The sequence below is a fragment of the Mobula hypostoma genome, chromosome 1, assembly GCF_963921235.1.
Source record: "Mobula hypostoma chromosome 1, sMobHyp1.1, whole genome shotgun sequence".
NCBI lineage: Eukaryota > Metazoa > Chordata > Chondrichthyes > Myliobatiformes > Myliobatidae > Mobula > Mobula hypostoma.
In genome coordinates, this window is record NC_086097.1 from 193,764,487 (window position 1) to 193,784,365 (window position 19,879).

General features: G+C 40.8%; 1 protein-coding gene across 4 annotated transcripts in view; it reads left to right on the forward strand.

The window, feature by feature from the left end:
* myom1b (myomesin 1b) overlaps positions 1-19,879 on the forward strand; it is a 187,441-nt gene that overhangs the window by 109,867 nt on the left and 57,695 nt on the right. For all 4 annotated transcript variants that reach the window (XM_063062392.1, XM_063062401.1, XM_063062408.1 and 1 more), the window contains 5 exons: positions 3,536-3,680; positions 7,833-7,892; positions 12,094-12,161; positions 16,227-16,340; positions 19,506-19,593. In XM_063062392.1, coding sequence (XP_062918462.1) covers positions 3,536-3,680; positions 7,833-7,892; positions 12,094-12,161; positions 16,227-16,340; positions 19,506-19,593 — 475 coding nt within the window. The remainder of the gene's footprint in view (positions 1-3,535; positions 3,681-7,832; positions 7,893-12,093; positions 12,162-16,226; positions 16,341-19,505; positions 19,594-19,879) is intronic.

The window sequence follows — 19,879 nt, forward strand, 5'->3', positions numbered from 1 at the left end:
GACGACCCGTGAAGTATTCTGACCAGTTTTGGGCTCCTTACCGAGGAAAAGATGTGCTGGCACAGGAGAGAATCAAGAGGAGGTGCATGAGAATGATCCCAGGAATGAAAAGGTTAACATATGAGGTGTGTTCAATGTCTCTGGGCTTGTACTTGCTGCAGATTGGAAGAATGAGGAGAGGGGTCTCATTGAAACATATTGAATATAGAAAGCCCTAGACAGAATGGATGTGGAGAGAATGTTTTCTACAGAAGGGGAATCTAGGACGAGAGGACACAGCCTCAGAATAGAGGGGTATCTATTTAGAACAGAGATGAGGAAAAATTTCTTACGCAGATGGTGGTGAATCTCTGGAATTCATTGCACTGACAGCTGTGCAGGCCAAGTCATTGCATATATTTAAGGTGGAGGTTGATAGATTCTTGATTAATCAGGGCATCAAAGGTTACAGGGAGAAGGCAGGATGATGGGGTTGACAAGTGTAATAAATCTACAGTTTTTCAGCATTTTCTTTCTTGTGGCTGATTGGTGGTAGGTGGTCTGTTAGGTCTGTGCATGTGAGTTGGGGGAGGAGTTTTTTGATGCTACTGTGGCTGTTCTTTTCTCCTGGTCAGGGGGTTGGAGATTGTATTGTTATTTTTTTTTCTGTGGATAAGAGGTTCCGGGATTGTTATTTTTGCTGTTTTTTTCTGTGGGGAGGATGTGGAGATATGTTGCTACTGTTGCAGATTTTTTTTCTGTGGGGGTGATGTGCAGGAATCTGGGGGTCTGCATGTTTTTTTTCGAGTGTATTTCATGGCTATCTGAAGAAGTCAAGTATCAATAGTTTTCTCTAGGTTCAATAGCTACATTTAATGTCAGAGAAATGTATACAATATACATCCTGAAATTCATTTTCTTCACAAACATCCATGAAATAGAGGACTACTCCAAGGAATGAATGGCAGCTAAACATTAGAAACCCAAAGGCTCTCCCAGTTCCCTCCTCCTACACACAAGCAACAGCAAGGCAACGACTCCACTCCCCCCCCCCACCAGGCAAAAAGTATCGGTGCCCCCCCCCACCGAGCACTCAAGCATGCAGCAAAGCATCAATAAAGACACAGACTTGCAGTCCAGAGACGGTTAGGCTACTCATTCACCTGGTAATTCGACATACCACAGGCTTGCTCTCTCTTCCTAATAAGGGAAAAAAAGGTGTCCCCATTTCACAGTGAGAGGGGAAACATAACAAACAAATCACTGATTTATGATGTTTAAAGTATATTGCATTGCTTTTTCCAAGCTCTGTGCCCAGAGAATTAATCCCCAGGCTTAGGTCTCTGGACACACAGCCCACAGTGTTCCGTGTTTTCCTGTGATGCCTCAGTCAGGGGCACCAGCCTTGAATCAGTCCATCTCCAGAGCCACGAACATCCAGCACCCTGAAGGCACACTAGTCTTCCAGGTCACGTCTTTGGTATATCAAAAAGCAGCTTGTCACGAGGCCCTGAGAGCGGGTCTCTTTCCCGCAAAGAACCAAAGTCAGAGTTTAACTCCAGGTCAGGGTCTTCAAAAGAACCTTGAAAAAGAAAAAAAAAGATATCAAAGATAGAAATAGAGCTGTTTCTGAAGGTACAAGCAAAAGAGTCGCCGTTTAGCGCCATCATTTTGCTCCGCCCTCAAATGTTGTATTATACATGCACACTTTGACAATAAAATTAACCTTTGAAATCAGCCATAATGGAATGGCAAAGCAGACTTGATGGGCCAGATGGCTTAATTATGCTCCTATTTCTTAGGGTCTTATGGTCTCGTAATGGAAACCACTGCCATTCATAAACTCTGTTCTACATCCATTCCAAACCTTGTATACTTCTGAAATTGAACCAGACTGTCCACAAGTTGAGGTCATGTTTAACTCTTAAACGAGTTCTAGATAACATTTCTGGTCTTGTTTCATTTGAGAAAAGAAAGCTGAACATTTAACCAATATAAGTTCATAAAATGATGAAATGTTTTGATAGGGAATGAGAGGGTTAACATATGAGGGACGTTTGTCCGCTCTTGGACTGTATTCCTTGGAGTTTAGAAGAATGAGGGGAGACCTCATAGAAACATTTCAAATGTTAAAAGGCATGGACAGAGTGGATGTGGCAAAGTTGTTTCCCATGATGGGGGAGTCTAGTACGAGAGGGCATGACTTAAGGATTGAAGGGCGCCCATTCAGAACAGAAATGCGAAAAAATTTTTTTAGTCAGAGGGTGGTGAATCTATGGAATTTGTTGCCACGGGCAGCAGTGGAGGCCAAGTCATTGGGTGTATTTAAGACAGAGATTGATAGGTATCTGAGTAGCCAGGGCATCAAAGGTTATGGTGAGAAGGCAGGGGAGTGGGACTAAATAGGAGAAAATGGATCAGCTCATGATAAAATGGTGGGGCAGACTCGATGGGCCAAATGGCCTACTGCTCCTTTGTCTTATGGTCTTATGGATAGTGTAAATGTAGAGAGAATGTTTTCACTTGTGGGGAAGAGCTCAACACACAGCCATTAATATAAAATAATTACCAAGAAATCCAATAAGAAATCTAGAAGAACTTCTCCACACAAAAAGAGGTGAGAATGTGAAACTGGTTGAGGCCACTAATATAAGTATATTTGAGGAAACACTGGAGAAGGAAACAGAAATGAGGAAAGATGGGAAGATGCAACGTAAGTGCCAGCATGAACCAATGGTCTGAAAGACTCATTTCTGTACTGTGTATCCAATGTAAATCTATTTTTTCACTATTCTCATCAAAATCCAGTTTTTCAAGCAAGTTTTTGACTACTTTCTCTAATGTCTATTTATTTTGCTCAGTTTCATATTATGTGTGCTATCTCTCCTATAATGTATTTTGTCTAAAGTCAACATGAAATTATGTAATTGGTTGTTTATTATTGTCACATGTACTGAAGTGCAAGAAAATACTTTGTTTAGGATGCCATCCATTTAGATAATTTCCCAACATCAGTACTTTGAGGTAGTACAAGGGAAAAGCAATAACCGAATGTGGATATTAAATGTTGCAGTTACAGAGGAAGTGCCGTACGCACAGATAATAAGGTGCAAGGCCATGATAAGGTAGATTGTGATGTCAACAGTCCATCTTATTGTACAAGAGGTCCATTCAAAAGTCTTGTAGTAACGGAGTAGAAGCTGACCTTGAGTATGATGGTGCTGACTTTCAGACTTTGGTACCTTCTACCCATGCTCCGCCCATAGTGCAGAAGAGAAAATGAGCGGGATGGGAGGGGTCTTTGGTTATATTGGCTGCTTTTATGAGACAGCGAGAATCCGTGGTGGAAAGTCTGGTTTTGATGATGTGCTGACTGAACTATACCCAAAATTCTGTGCAGTTTCTTGTGCTCTTGGGAGATCAGTTTCCGTATTGAGCCAAGACACATCTGGATATGGTGCATCAATAAAAGTTATTGCAAGGTATTCCACAAAATTCAGGGAGCTGTAAATGTAATTACTTTTGTTCTGTTTCAAACTTCTTTTGTCCTTCCCAGAAATATAAAATAAAGGTTGATCATAAAACCGGTTTGGTGGAAATGATAATGGAGAAATTGGAGGATATAGATGAAGGTACTTACACTATACAACTACAAGATGGCAAAGCAAATAACCAATCAAGTCTGGTGCTGATTGGAGATGGTGAGTTCTTATACGGTGTTCATTTTTATGTAGCTTAATTCCAATCACATTTAGTGGAAATAGAACACCAGGGACGCGCTGAGTAATACATAGCTTCTAATTTTAAATGCAGGACTTATTAATAGTACAACTTGTAGGTCATCTCCTGATGTACTTCTCTAAAAGTGTACTTGGAGTTCACTGCTGTTTGTGACATTGAATAAATACAGATGATTCCAGCATTTCATCCTACCTGTTATATCCTTACTGCAGAGTAAGTGTTGGTTCTCAGTTATCATTCCATGACTCAGTTTGTCTTGGTTCTTTAACTTGAACACCAAAGGGCTTCTGGTTAATGAGGGGAATGAGAATGCTATGCCTGCCTTTTTGTTGGCTTTGTGGAACAGTCCATGATCGAAGCCTATACTGGTATCCAGCATCTGCAGATTTCCTCATGTATGAGGACAATGTGTCAGGTGGTCAGGTGGAAAATGAAACAGAGCAGTGTCTCAACTGATTTGATCCATGATACCATTTCCTCAACAGCTACACCTGCCTCATCCAATATTGTCAGCCTGGTCTTTGTTAGCAATGAAAATCAAAAACAAAAACATTGCAAATGTTGGAAATGCTGGTGAAATTCAGCCACTCAAAAACTGCAGATGTTAAAAATCTGAAATAAAATCCAGGCATAGTGGAAATGCTTAGGAGATTATGTAGCATTTGTGGAGGGAGAAACAGTATTTCAGGTTGTTGATCTTTTACCATAACAGTACTGATCCCTTCAGCCAGGAATTCACTAAAGTATTAGTGCCCATGGGATATGTACATGAACACCTAAGTCTGGAAGTCATCCTCAAAGGTTCACTGCTGTTTATCCTCTGCATTTCAACACAGAACTGGGTGGAGTGCAGCCATAGGAACACAAAGTGGCACTGGTTCCTCACCAATCTTGCACCATGCTGGCACCAGCACAGGGAGATCTTTTACTGTTAATTTCGGCGAACAACTGCCTTAAAGGACTTCAGTAAATATTCAATAGTTTAGATTTTAATAAGTGTTAGAGTATTTAAATATTTATTAAGTAGTTTAGAATTTTTTTAAGAATTTAAGTATCTTTTTGTCTGTCAGAGGTATTCAGTGTTTGACAGCTTTAAAAGACTTGTGGAATTCAGAGAGTGCGACCAAGTTTTATGCTTCTATATTTCAATCATGTATTGTCACATTTATCATCATCTTCAGTAATGACACCCACCAAGATCTCATGCCTCCATGACTTGGACTTCCTCTTTCCCAACATCGGTTCTATCAGATATTAGTTAAGGAGATCTTGGTGTACAACAGTAGTGATGTCATTAAAAATGTTGAATAGCCAAGTAAATTGAAGAATCATTACAGAAAACAAGTTAGATAGGTGAATGCAAATTTTAGCTAATGTATTAATTCTTTAACAAAGCATGAAATATAAGTAATGTTGTAAAACAGAATTTTTCTTTATATATAAAATCTATGATCCCTGCTTCTGTGGGGCACATACTTTCATCACTCAGCTCCTATAAATTTGTACTTGCACTGAACAGCTTCTCCAGGCAGATGCTCAAATAGAACTTTGGTCTAAGGAGTCCCTATCCTCATCTGTCAGGCTGTACATTACAGGGTCTTCAGCACATAACTACAAAGAAAATTTCAATAATTACGCACCACTGGTTCCATCAACAATCAAAGATCAAAAATGGTTTTTTAAAAACCTTAAATGTCTCTGAATTAAACACCTTCAAAAACACTTAGAAAATTGTAAAAAAAAATTAAAACTAAGTTTTAAAATGTTAAACGTAAAAATTTATATTTAAACTGATCTTAAAATATTTACATGAACACAGGAAATTTTGCCGATGCTGAAAATCCAGAGCAACACACAAAATGCTGAAGGGACTCAGCAGGTCAGGCAGCATCTATGGAAATGAACAAATAGTCGACATTCTGGGCCAAGATCCTTCAGCAGGACTGGAATAGGAAGTGGAAGAAGACAGAAAATATGGTAGGGTGAGGGGAAGGAGGACAAGCTAGAATTTGATAGGTGAGGCCAGGTGGGTAGGAAAGGTAAAGAGCTGGAGGAGGAGGAATATGATAGGAGAAGAGAGTGGACAATGGGAGAAAGGGAAGAAGGAGGGTAGGTGATAGGCAGGTGTGAAGAAGAGGTAAGAGGCCAGATTGAGGAATAGAAGAAAATGGAATGGAAAAGAAAAAAGAGAGAGAAAAAGAAGTTACCAGAAGGAGAAATCAATATTCTTACCATCATATTGGAGGGCACCTGGACAAAATATGAGGAGTTGCTCCTGCACCCTGTGAGTAGCCTCATTGTGGCAGAAGAGGAGGCCTTGGACTGACATATTGGAATGGGAATGGGGATAGGAATTAAGATCACAAACACAAGAATATCTGCAGATGCTGTATATCCAAGCACCACACACAAAATGCTGAGGTAACTCAGTAGGCCAGAACATCTATGAAAAAGAGTAAAGAGTTGACTTTTTAGGCTGAGACCCTTTTTCAAGATAGTTCTGAAGAAAGGTCTTGGCCTGAAACATCGAATGTATTCCATAGATGCTGCCTGACCTGCTGAGTTTCTCCAGCATTTTGTGTGTGTTGATAGGAATTAAAATGGTTGGCCACCAGGAAATTCCACTTTTGGTGAATGGAGTGAAGGTGCTTGACAAAGCAGACCACAATTTACATCGAGTCTCATCAATACAGATGAAGTTGCATTGGGAGCACTGGCTACAATAGACGACCCCAACAGATTTACAGGTAGAATGTTGCCTCATCTAGAAGGACTGTTTGGGACCATGAGTGGAGGTGAGGGAGGTGGGAAATGGGCATGTGTAGGATTTCTGTCACTTGCAGGGATATGTGCCAGAGGGGAGATTAGTTGGGAGGGACAAATGAACAAGGGAATCTTGAAAGGGGTGATCACTGTGAAAAGCAGAGAGTGGGGTGGGCAGGTAATGGTGTGGTAGGGTCCCATTGAAGGTAGTGTTGAAGAAGATACAGGAGCCTCAGGACACTCACCATCAGCTTCAGGAACAATTATTACCCCTCAACCACCAGGCTCTTGAAACAGAGGGGATAACTTCATTCAGCTTTACTTGCCCTCATCACTGAACTGTTCCCACAACCGATTGACTCACTTTCAAGGTCTCTTCATCTCATGTTCTCGATATTTATTGCTTATTATTTATTATTTATTATTATTAATTTCTCTTTTGTATTTGCAGTTGTCTTGTGTACATCAGTTGTTTGTCCATTCTATTGGGGGTGGGATTTCATTGATTCTATTTTCAGTCTTGGATTTACTGAGTATGCCTGCAAGAAAACAAATCTCAAAGCTATGTATGGTGACATACCTGTGCATTGATAATAATTTTACTTTGAACTTTGAAATTGCGGAGAATGATGTGTTGTATGCGGAAGCTCACGGGGTGGTAGGTGAGGACAAGAAGAATGGGGCTTCCCTTCCTCCATCACTGATGCTGCCCTCACCTGCATCTCCTCTGTTTTGGCACTCAGGCCATCTTCCCACTGTTGGATAGAGTTCCTTTTGTCCAGGTAGTGGGGTGAGGTTCAGGTGAAGATGTTAGTTAGTACAACTCTGGCAGACACCCTAACAAGAAGGTGAAGGGACCTTTATCTTGACATACATGTCCACTTGTGCTTCTCTAAATTCCAGGTACCTGTGTGTGATAGATTTCAACTGTACCATTTTAAATAAAGAAACCATTTCTTCAGCCCATCATCCTGAGCAAATTACAGATATCATAAAATGATATTTTTGGGGCTAAAGGATTTTCTATTAAAATATTATTCACAAAATGCCTCACACAATGAAACGTAACATTATCTAGGTATCTTACAGACAGTATCAGTTTTCATCAATCCATTTATTTCCCATAATTGCGAAGGAGAATCCTGCAGAAAGCGCAGCCCATAAAAGCACACTGAATTACAAACACATATTTTGGATTTCTGCAATAATCTAAAGATGTACAGAATCCTGACGGTGATGTCAGTTTCATATTGTAACAAATACAAATGCTGATAATTTTCATGTCACTGCTGTCACAAATTCTGTGTCAGAGTTTAACTAATCTTGTGTTCCATTTGTCTTTTTTTTAGTGTTTAAAAACCTGCAGAAAGAAGCAGAGTTTCAGAGAGGAGAGTGGCTCAGGAAACAAGGTAAAGTCACAATTTGATTGATGTACTAATGGGGGTATGGTACTGACATGGATAGAAAATTGGTTAGCAGACAGGAAACAAAGATTAGGGACCCTAATGGGTCCTTTTCAGAACGGCAGGCAGTGACTAGTGGGGTACCACAAGGCTCGGTTCTGGGACCGCAGCTATTTACAATATACATTAATGATTGAGATGAAGGGATTAAAAGTAACATTAGCAAATTTACAGATGACACAAAGCTGGGTGGCAGTGTGAAATGTGAGGAGGATGTTATGAGAATACAAGGTGACTTGGACAGGTTGGGTGAGTGGGCAGATGCAGTTCAATGTGGATAAATGTGAGGTTATCCACTTTGGTGGAAAGAACAGGAAGGCAGATTACTATCTGAATGGTGTCAAGTTAGGAAAAGGGGAAGTACAACGAGATCTAGGTGTTCTTGTACATCAGTCGCTGAAAGCAAGCACGCAGGTACAACAGGAAGTGAAGAAAGCTAACGGCATGTTGGCCTTCATAACAAGGGGAGTTGAGTATAGGAGCAAAGAGGTCCTTCTACAGTTGTACAGGGCCCTGCTGAGACCACACCTGGAGTATTGTGTTCAGTTTTGGTCTCCAAATTTGAGGAAAGACATTCTAGCTATTGAGGGAATGCAGCGTAGGTTCACGAGGTTAATTCCCGGGATGACGGGACTCTCATATGTTGAAAGATTGGAGCGACTGGGGTTGTATACACTGGAATTTAGAAGGATGAGAGGGGATCTGATTGAAACATATAAGATTATTAAGGGATTGGACACGCTGGAGGCAGGAAACATGTTCCCGATGTTGGGGGGAGTCCAGAACCAGAGGTCACAGTTTAAGAATAAGGGGTAAGCAATTTAGAAAGGAGTTGAGGAAAAACTTTTTCACACAGAGGGTTGTGGTTCTGTGGAATGCTCTGCCTCAGAAGGCAGTGGAGGCCAATTCTCTGGATTCTTTCAAGAAAGAGTTAGATAGAGTGTTAAAGATAGTGGAGTGAAGGGATATGGGGAGAAGGCAGGAAAAGAGTACTGATTGTGGGTGCAAACACGAGGAATTCTGCAGATGCTGGAAATTCAAGCAACACACATCAAAGTTGCTGGTGAACGCAGCAGGCCAGGCGGTATCTCTAGGAAGAGGTACAGTCGACGTTTCAGGCCAAGACCCTTCATCAGGACTAACTGAAGAAAGAGCTAGTGAGAGATTTAAAAGTGGGAGGGGGAGGGGGAGATCCAAAATGATAGGAGAAGACAGGAGGGGGAGGGATGGAGCCAAGAGCTGGACAGGTGATTAGCAAAAGGGGTATGAGAGGATCATGGGACAGAAGGCCCAGGGAGAAGGAAAAGGGGGAGGGGGGGGAAAGCCCAGGGGATGGACAAGGGGTATAGTCAGAGGGACAGAGGGAGAAAAAGGAGAGTGAGAGAAAGAATGTGTGTATATAAATAACGGATGGGGTACGAGGGGGAGGTGGGGCATTAGCGGAAGTTAGAGAAGTCAATGTTCATGCCATCAGGTTGGAGGCTACCCAGACGGAATATACGGTGTTGTTCCTCCAACCTGAGTGTGGCTTCATCTTTACAGTAGATGATGCCGTGGATAGACATGTCAGAATGGGACTGGGATGTGGAATTAAAATGTGTGGCCACTGGGAGATCCTGCTTTCTCTGGCGGACTGAGCGTAGGTGTTTAGCAAAATGATCTCCCAGTCTGCGTCGGGTCTCGCCAATATATAGAAGGCTACATCGGGAGCACCGGACACAGTATACCACTGACTATACCCCTTGCCCATCCTCTGGGCTTTCCCCCCCTCCCCTTTTTCCTTCTCCCTGGGCTCCTGTCCCATGATCCTGTCATACTCCTTTTGCCAATCACCTGTCCAGCTCTTGGCTCCATCCCTCCCCCTCCTGTCTTCTCCTATCATTTTGGATTTCCCCCTCCCCCTCCCACTTTTAAATTTCTTACTAGCTCTTTCTTCAGTTAGTCCTGACGAAAGGTCTTGGCCTGAAACGTCAACTGTACCTCTTCCTAGAGATGCTGCCTGGCTTGCTGCATTCACCAGCAACTTTGATGTGTGTTCACTGATTGTGGATGATCAGCCATGATCACAGTGAATGATGATGCTGGCTCAAAGGGCTGAATGGCCTACTCCTGCACCTATTGTCCATTGTACTGTTGCCCAGAAAATGGAATTCAATATCTTTTACTGTGTTGAACATGCATTCTACACAGCACTGAAGGGCACACGGGTCACCAGAATAGTCTTGCAAAATTGGGCAAAAATGGTATGAAAAGTAGCACTATGGGGTGTATGATGCTGAATCATATGCAAGAGATACCTTGAAGTTCCCAACCAGATTTCTGTGCTGAAACCACTTGGAAATGACTTATAGAATATTGTGCCCTGGCAGCAAAAGGATTGTAGCATTAAAGGCTGTCATGGAAGTAACAGAAAACATTGGGAAGAGGGGAGGATGGTGGAGGGTCACCAGCGTCTGGGAAATTTACATTAACATCAGGCTTAATCTGCCTCAAAGCTCCAGCAACTTAGATTCAGTTCTTGCTTCCAGTGTTGCCTCTGTGCAGCAAGCATGTTCTCCCTGTAGCCATGTGGGCTTTCCTGTTTCCCTCCCATATCTCAAGGACATGGTGGTAAGTTAATTGGTTACTGCAAGTTCCCCGTAGGTGGCTGAGTGATGGGAAACTAAGAGTGAAGTTGATGGTCATATGAGCCACTATAAATTACAGGGAAAAAAGCTGATGGGACTACCCTCGGCACTGACATTGAGTCTTCTCTGATGTAAGGAAAAATGAAATATGAAAATATATCAAGTGAAGTTGAGTTTATTGTCACGTGCACAAATACAGTGAGGTATAGATACAATGAAAAGATTACTTGCAGTAGCTTCACAGGTATGTAGGTACAGACAACACAAAGAATATGAAATGTACCTAAATTATACAAGACAGTGCAGAGTCAAAAAAACGCTGTCCAAACAAAGGTACTGATACAAAAAAAAGTAATCAAGAGACGAGTCCATTGTAGTACAAGAGGTGATCCACAGTGTAAACACAAGGAATTCTGCAGATGCTGGAAATTCAAGCAATACACAACAAAGTTGTTGGTGAACGCAGCAGGCCAGGCAGCATCTCTAGGAAGAGGTACAGTCGACGTTTCGGGCTAAGACCCTTCGTCAGGACTAACTGAAGGAAGAGCTAGTAACATTGTTCTGGTAGAGTTATGGTTGTGTGGATTTGTTCAAGAATCTGAACTTGGTTAGCTTAACGTAGCCATTCCTAAACCTGGAGATGTGGGACTCATGAATATCAGCTTCCATACTGTGACTGACCCTCAAGATGCCACATGTAGTGGGCTGATCAACAGGCTCTGAATTAGGTTCAATTAACTATCTGATATAAAACGGGATAAGCAAGGCTGGGATGCACTGTGCTTGAGATATTAATGTGACAGTCCAGACTCTATTGCCTAATCATGCACTCTTAGTGTTTTTGTGAGTAAACAGTGCAGCTGGTAGGTTTCTTCTGGAAGCTGCACTTCCTGCCAGCCATGAACTAAGTATTCACTGCACAACCTATGACATTACAACCAATACTGGATAAATGTCAGCTGCATTTACACGAATTAGTCCCTAGGTGTCCAGTCCTGTATATTGTAGTCTTCCTGAACATTCTCCAAGTAACTGAGCAAAGCAGCAAGGTTCGTTCCTTTATCTGTGGTAACCATCTGCTGGGTAAGATTATCATCCTCCGGTTGAGCAGTTGCTTGCCACAGGTACCCAGCTGAGCCTATATTGATGCAAGATAGGAGCTATCATCTCCTGGGACTCACACTGCATTACTGGGTTGCTGCTTCTCCATGTCCCATTCACCCAACTATCAGCCATGGTAAAATGGGGTTCATTATCCCTTCCCTTCCTACTTGGAACATTATGGCTGTTTATTAAACCATTAATAAAACATTATTGTTTCTTAGCAAAAACTTGTTTACTGCCTGAAAGCAAAGATATTAAGAAAATCACTGAACAGATTTCTTAAAACTTTAAGAGAGACGATAAAATGTGATAGATGAAATCTATGTTAACTAATTAACATGTGATAATGATAGGAACTGACTTGATTTTGATGTTATGCAAAATAGTGTGTAGTGATAAATTTTCTGTGTTAACAGGTCCTCATTTTGTTGAGTATCTTAAATGGGAAGTTACAAGTGACTGCAATGTACTTTTGAAATGCAAGGTAAAAACAATCAGTATTTTTCTGCATGACTTTGATTCTACAATTCCACAAGTATTTAATGATTTAAATATTTAGTAGGCAGCACCTTGTACTGAACAGAAAGGTAACAGCACTGCTTTCTTGAAAAAGAATTGTAAACACATACTAAACAGAGCAAGAACATTGTAGTTGGAGAATTTTCCTAATTTGCACCGTGAGAAAACTAGCTATTGATCAGATCGGGATCATCCCTGTCCCATTTCTATTTCAGATGTAATGGTAATGGGTCCATCAAAATATGAATTAATATATTTAAACAGAACAATATCAATGCAAAATATTAGCAATGCTGGAAGTTAGCAATGCTTGTATATTGTAGAAAGTAGCACTGCCAACAGACACAGAACAACATGTTATATGATATTCAAAAATGTAGAATAAAAACTCAATGCAGAACAACTTATCAACAGTTTCATAGTACTTCTCTAACTCACGTGTGATTTGTATGACATTTGTCAAATACAATAATTTATTTTGAAATTCAATGCTGGCTACATCTCAATATCTTCTCCCAAAATAATGGAAATCAGTTGCTGACTCACATAGACAGAGTGTTTAAAGAAAACATGACAGAGAGACAAATTTCTCTACCATGTACTTACTACCACACAGTCAAATCAGTTCAACTTAGTACTACACATAGAGTTATTGATTACCTGCAAGAGAAACTCGGCAGATACTGGAAATCCGAGCATCACACACAAAATGCTGGAGGAACACAGCAGGCCAGGCAGAATCTATGGATAAAAGTATCGTCGATGTTTTGGGCTGAAACCCTTTGGCATTACTGGAGACAAAAGTGCTGAGGAGTAGATTTGAAAGGTGGGGGGAGAGGAGAGAGAAACATCAGGTGATAGGTGAAACTTAGAGGGGGAGGGATGAAGTAAAGAGCTAGAAAGTTGAAAGAGATGGAAGGCCATGGAAAAAAAGAAAAATGGTGGGGTGAGGAGCAACAGAGGGAGGCAGTGGGTGGACAAGAAGATAACATGAGAGAGGGAAAAGGGGATGGGAAATGGTGAAGGCGGGGAGGCATTACTGTAAGTTTGAAAAATCGATTTTCATGCCATCAGGTTGGAGGCTTCCCAAACGGACAATAAGGTGTAGTTCCTCCAATCTAAGTGTGGGCTTATCCCGACAGTGGAGGAGGCCGTGGATGGACATACTGGAATGGGAATGGGAAGTGGAATTAAAATGGGTGGCCACTGGGAGATCCCACTTTTTCTGGTGGACAGAGCGTAGAATCTCGGTGAATCAGGCTCCCAATCTATGTCAAATCTCACCAATAAACAGGAGGCCAGACTGGGAGCACCAAACACAATGTATGACCCCCAACAGACTCACAGGTGAAGTGTCGCCTCATCTGGAAGGTCTGGTTGGGGCCCTGAATGGTGGTGAGGGAGGACGTGTAGGGGCAGGTGTAGCATTTGTTTCACTTGCAAGGATAAGTGTCAGGAGGGAGATCAGTGGGGAAGGATGAATAGACAAGGGAGTTGTGTAGGGAATGATGCCTGCAGAAAGTAGTGGGGAGAAAGGATGTGCTTGGTGGTGGAATCCCATTGGAGGTGGCGGAAGTTTTGGTGAATTATGTGCTGGACAGGGAGGCTGGTGGGGTGGTAGGTGAGGACAAGAGGAACTCTATCCCTAGTAGGGTGGCGGGAGGATGGGGTAAGAGCAGATATGTGTGAAATGGAAGAGATGCAGTTGAAGGCACTATTGATGGTGGAGGAAGGGATGCCCTTTTCTTTGAAAAAGGAGGATATCTCTTTTGTTCTAGAATGAAAAGCCTCCTCTTGAGAGCAGATGCAGTGGAGACAGAGGAATTGAGAGAAGGGGATGGCTTTTTTTTTTACAAGTATCAGGGTGGGATGGGGTATAGTCCAGGTAGCTGTGAGAGTCCTTTGGTTTATAATTGAATCTGCCCTCAGCTTTTTTTCTCCAGTCCTGCCGAAGGGTTTCGGCCCAAAACATCAACTGTGCTTTTTTTCCATAGATCCTCCTGGCCTGCTGAGTTCCTTCAGCATTTTGTGTGTGTTATTGAGTACCTGCTACAGTTCTTAAAATGAATACAAAAATTACATAAAGCACACCTGTAACAGTTACTTCTATTTCTTTTTTATTAAAATATGGCATTTTCACCCTTAAAGACTCTAAAATAATTTCCCTAAACAAATGTTTGGTTAACCAATATGTGCATTATTTATGTTAACTCTGTCTTCTTTTTAAAAAGGGTGCCACAATGGCATTGTTCCAGTCGCAAATTTGCATCCATACATTACCAAAATGTAAAAATCTAATTCTTTGATTTCTCCCTTTTCTGATTCTGAAATTAAATTCCAGTGAAGTCAATGGAACTAACTTTCATATACAATGTACGAAGCTGTTTCGTGTGATTGAAACAAAGGTGTACAGGCTTTTATTCCAATGCCATAAAGTATGTGATGATGTTGTTCTACTGCACTATTTCTGGAGTTTTCCAAAAATTTTATATCCTGTTGATAGTTCACTTAAATGGCTGTGTCAGTGGTGGTAAGATTTGTCCAGACAAATAACAGAGTGGTCTACACAATGTATCAGAGTAAAATATCTAGTGTCCCGATGGTGCACTAATGTTTCAAATCTTGAACATTCAATTCCATGTGAAACTACAAATATTTCTCACAATTAGATAGATGATTTAAATTTCCTGTACTTGGTATGTTGTGCAGAACAATTGGCACAATTCTAAAGCATGGTTAACTTAGAAATGTAAAACAGCCCTTGTAAGTTGAAGCTATGTCATTTTCCCACAACAATGGAAGAAAGCAGAATCTGTGCACTCAGCCTCCTACAGCTAATAAAAAGTATCTCCATTGTTTTGGAACCAGGCAACCTGATTTAGTGGCTGCTCTTGTTGTGAGAGGTTTGTCGTTGCACTCAAATGAAGCTTCATTATTAGCTTTATTAAGCTCCATTAATTAGACAAGAGGAATTAAGCATGCTCTTAATTTTAATGAAATACAGTATGCTCTCAACTTTTAATGAGGAGAAAGCTGTATTATGATAGAAACCTGGCTTAGCTTTGCTGTTCACCATTGGTTAATATCCTGCTGAAATCACGCACCATGACCAAATTTTCTGTGATTGACATTCAGACTGGAAGTGTATTTGTCAAAGATGTCCAGTGTCAGTGAGAAGATTCTGTCATGTACGTTTAACACGAGGGAGGAATTGTAGGCAATTCGTCCACACTGACTAAAAAGATCAGTATATGCCGTCCTCCTTTCTCACTTACCTTCTCCAACCCATTTAAGAAGCACTTAGGCACCTGAACGGGAAGGAATGAAAGTAGATGGACTCATTTGAATTGGCATCATGGTTTTTACAGACATCGTCGGCTGAATAACTGTTCTATGTGCCTCATCATTCTAGACATCCTCGCCAAAAGAGGAATTAAAGTAAACTTAAATATTCCTGAAACTTGGATATTAGTGACTATAAAAACAAAATTAATTATATTTAATCAAGAGCTCATCTTGATTCCAAGGATGACATGGGCAAAACTTGTGGACAATGAATCTTACTTTATGGTTCTCTGACAATGAGTAAAACCTTTTGAGAGTTTGAATTCAATAATGTTCACAAGGGAGGAATACTATTCATATAAGTGGCTTCACTTTGGATAAATGGAGTCTCAGATAAATGGAATAGTAACTCCAGGAAGAGTACTGGCATGACAGTACAATCTCCCCTCATTGTTTTAGCATGCACAAATGGAATGGGACTTGCAAGGTAGTTAAAGAAGTACTTTTGTTTTTAGAACCATAAGACTGGTATAGAAGATTAACAACTATTCATTGAATCACAAGCCAAAATGAAGTGCCACCCTAAGTGAATTGTTTGAAGGGACATTTTGGCAAAAGTTAAACAGCAAATTAAAAAAATTCAATGCCATACTTGTGAATTTATTGCAGAAAATTTCAGAAGATAGGAAGAATGAAACACATAGTTCAAACCTATATTTTCTTTTTCTATTTTCTTTCAATTTAGGTGGCTAATATTAAAAAGGAGACATCAATCATCTGGTACAAAGATGATAGAGAGATAATGTTTGATGAGAAGCATGACTTCAAAGATGGTGTGTGTACTTTATTGGTGCAACAGGTATGGAAAAATGTTCAGGTGCCTTTCTGAGACTTGCACTAATTACACCTGTCAGTAGGAGGCATGGCTTGTTATAAGAATAATGGACTGCATTGGTGGAAGAATCAGAGTTGGGAATGTGAACAAAGGGTTCCCACACAAATGCTCTGGAGTTATTAACACAAATTGCATCTTCTTTTGTTAATGAGCTCTACAGTCAGATGGTTTGACTAGAAACCAGATTATAAGACCCTGAGATGGGTGGCAAAGTATATGGCTCCTAACCCTGGACCCAGAAGGATATTCAGTACCGGGAAACCAGTCACTGATGCAGGGTGATCACAAAGATGACCAATTGTAGGGTTGCAGGAGTGGCCTACTCCTAGTGCCCAGAAAGAACCCTGCAGTTGGATCTGTCTGTCTATTTCCTGTCCAATCTGTTTAAATCAAAGGTTCGTGGTCTGGAAACCATTTGGGCTGCTTTCTTATACCTAAGATTTTGAATTGGAGCCTGATGTACTTAATGGCGAACCAGAATTTGGCACCTTGCTGTGGTGGGGATGTGTGGACAGAAGTGTTGCAAGATTATTTGCATCCATGCAAAGCTTGTGGTGGGTGGGGCAGTTAGAATGATCAATTAAAGGTTAATCAGCATTTGTGTAATTCAGCAAATTTGAAGTCAGAGTCTGATGCCATTTAGGGTCAGAGGCCAAGAGTCATGACCTGTGCTGATTGGAGGTTGAAAGGTTGGGCAGTAAGTTTTATGCCTTCAACAGGATGCTAGGGTTGATTGTAGACTTGGGGGTCAGAGCCAATCAGGAATTCAATAGGTTCAATAAGTGCATTTAATGTCAGAGAAATGTTTACAATATACATTCTGAAATTCTTTTTCTTCATAAGCATCCATGAAAACAGAAGAGTGCCCCAAAGAATGAATGACAGTTAAATGTTAGAACCCCAAAGCTTCTCCCCAGCTCCCCCTTCCCATGCACAAGCAACAGCAAGGCAATGACCCCCCCCCCCGCCTTCCCCACCAGCAAAAAAGCATCGGCATCCTCCACTAAGCACTCAAGCGTGCAGCAAAGCATCAATAAAGACACAGACTTACAGTACCCCAAAGACTACTCATTCACCCGATAATTCAACATACCACAGGCTTTCTCTCTCCCTAATAAAGGAAAAAGAGGTGCCCCTGTTTCACAGCGAGAGGGGAGACATAACAAACTGATTTATGGTGTTAAAAGTCTGTTGCATTGCTTTTTCCGAGCTCTGTGCCCAGAGAGTCAGCCCCAGAAAGGCTCATGTCTCTGGACACATATCCTACAGTAGCTAACCCATTGCTCCTGATGTTCCATGTTCTCCTGTGATGCCTCAGTCAGGAACACCAGCCTAGAATCAGCCCATATCCAGAGCCACAAAAATCTGGCACCCAGAAGGCATGCTCATCTTCCAGTCCGTGTCCTTGGGATATCAAAAAGTGGCCGGTCCTGAGGCCCTGAGAGTGGGTCCCATTCCCCCAAAGAACCAAAGTCAGAGTGTAACTCCAGGTCCGGATCTTCAAAAGAACCTTGAAAAGGCAACAAAAAGAGATATCAAAGATAAAAGTAGAGCTGTTTCCGAAGATGCAAGCAAAGGGTTCACTGTTTAGCTCCATCATAACTTCTCTTCACCCCTCTGAAGTATGTGTAGGGATTCAGGCCAATGACAACTTTTGGGTGAGAATGGCGGGAGAATAGATTTTGTACTAGTGAGAAGGGATAGTTGGCATGTATGGAGGTTCATGTAGATGAGACAAATGATGTCGTTGCTGTGAAAGCCTGGTTGTCCCTGGATTAGTCAATGTTCAGTGCTCCCAGGATAATGCACTAATTTCCCATCAGGAATGTTGCATAGGGAATTCCGTAATTTGACACACCTCTGATGTAAAAATCACATCAGGTATCTAATAGTGAATAACAACTATAAATGCTTTGTTGAATTTTAAGGGTGGAGAGACCCAACCCGAAAGAGTACACAATCACATTACACCAGACAAAAAAAAATGTACTGCTAAATTGTGCCAAGCATCCCAGTCGGAACAGATCTACATGTGAAAGAGCAGCTGCAACCTGAGGAGGAAAGCGGTTTTTCTAATTGATGTCAAAGGAACCACATTTTGAATTATGGAATCAAAACTGAGAGAGAAAATATCTCCGTCTTGTTTCTATAATTCAAAAGACAATCAAAGAACGCATCTGGAACATTAGTACTTTGAACTGCCTCACCACAATACAAAATAGCAGATGTTTGATCTGCTCATCCATAATTCATCATTAAAGTTACCACACCAAGAAATCTAATATAAACTGCACAAGAGTTTATATGTAAAATATGTGGATTCCTGTTAATTGGGGCAGCCACTTATTTGGGGCAACTCTGAAAGAATAACAACTAATCAAGAAAATAACCGGGATTCCCTAAGTTTATTTGGGATACAATGCTGCTTAAATAGGACAGGAGACTGTTGACAAATAATTTCTAGCTAGTGTCTGTTGTATGCACTTTTGCAACCGTTACACAGTACACTGTGGTTAAAGCAAACAGTTTTTAAATAGCATCAGTTGTATGTGTTTGTGTTCAAAAATCAACTGTTTTTGTCAGTGATAGTTGGTGAAAAATAAGCAGTAGGCTAATTAAGAGCTATTTGAAGGTATCAACAATCATCTTAAATGTTATAATGGAAATGAAGATTTGGAGGATGCAATCATTGAAAGCTGTATGAAGGCAGTCTTTTGATTGATGGTAAATGAACTAAATGTCTATGTTGATTTTGTTCATTTACCATCAATCTAAAGAACACGGCAGCATACTCTGGATGAATTCCTCCATTAATGATGATAAGAACTAATACAGTTTTATAGTAGTGTCCTAATTTGTTCAGTATTTCATTTAAATACAGAATTTGTTACTCAAATGGTAGTTTTTTTTATATAGCTTTTTAACTATTTCAATGAAATTTCAGCTAATTTTGGTAGCTGCTTAACTGGGCCAAAATGTCCAAGTCCTGATGTGTCCCAATTAACTGGAAACCACTGTATTATGGTCCAAAAAAGGCCACTTTTTCAAACAGCTGCTGACAATTTAAGGATATGATAAACATAAATAGCTGTATTTGATGCAGTATTCTGATTTAATATTTGCCAATAGTTTTCAAAGAAGGATGCTGGTACTTATGAACTTGTGCTGAAAGATGACAGAGGAAGAGATTCAAGTTTCCTCCGTCTGCTTGAGAAAGGTATGGTGTTCAGACATTAACAAAGGGAATAATTTTACATGGGTGAAAATGACAAATTGGGTATAAGTAAGGTTGAAATCAAGGGCAATACTGAATGTGTTAGGATTACAATTCCCAGATGCCAACCTGTAGGTCTTGTGGACATGTTACAAATGTAAATATTTTAATAAAACAGTTGACCTCTAGGTTAATTTGCTTTATAGGGTTTTCATGGCTGACCTGGAAAACCCAGTAGCAGGGATGCTTTCCCTCCAGTCTCACCCACCTCAGACTACAATCACATTAA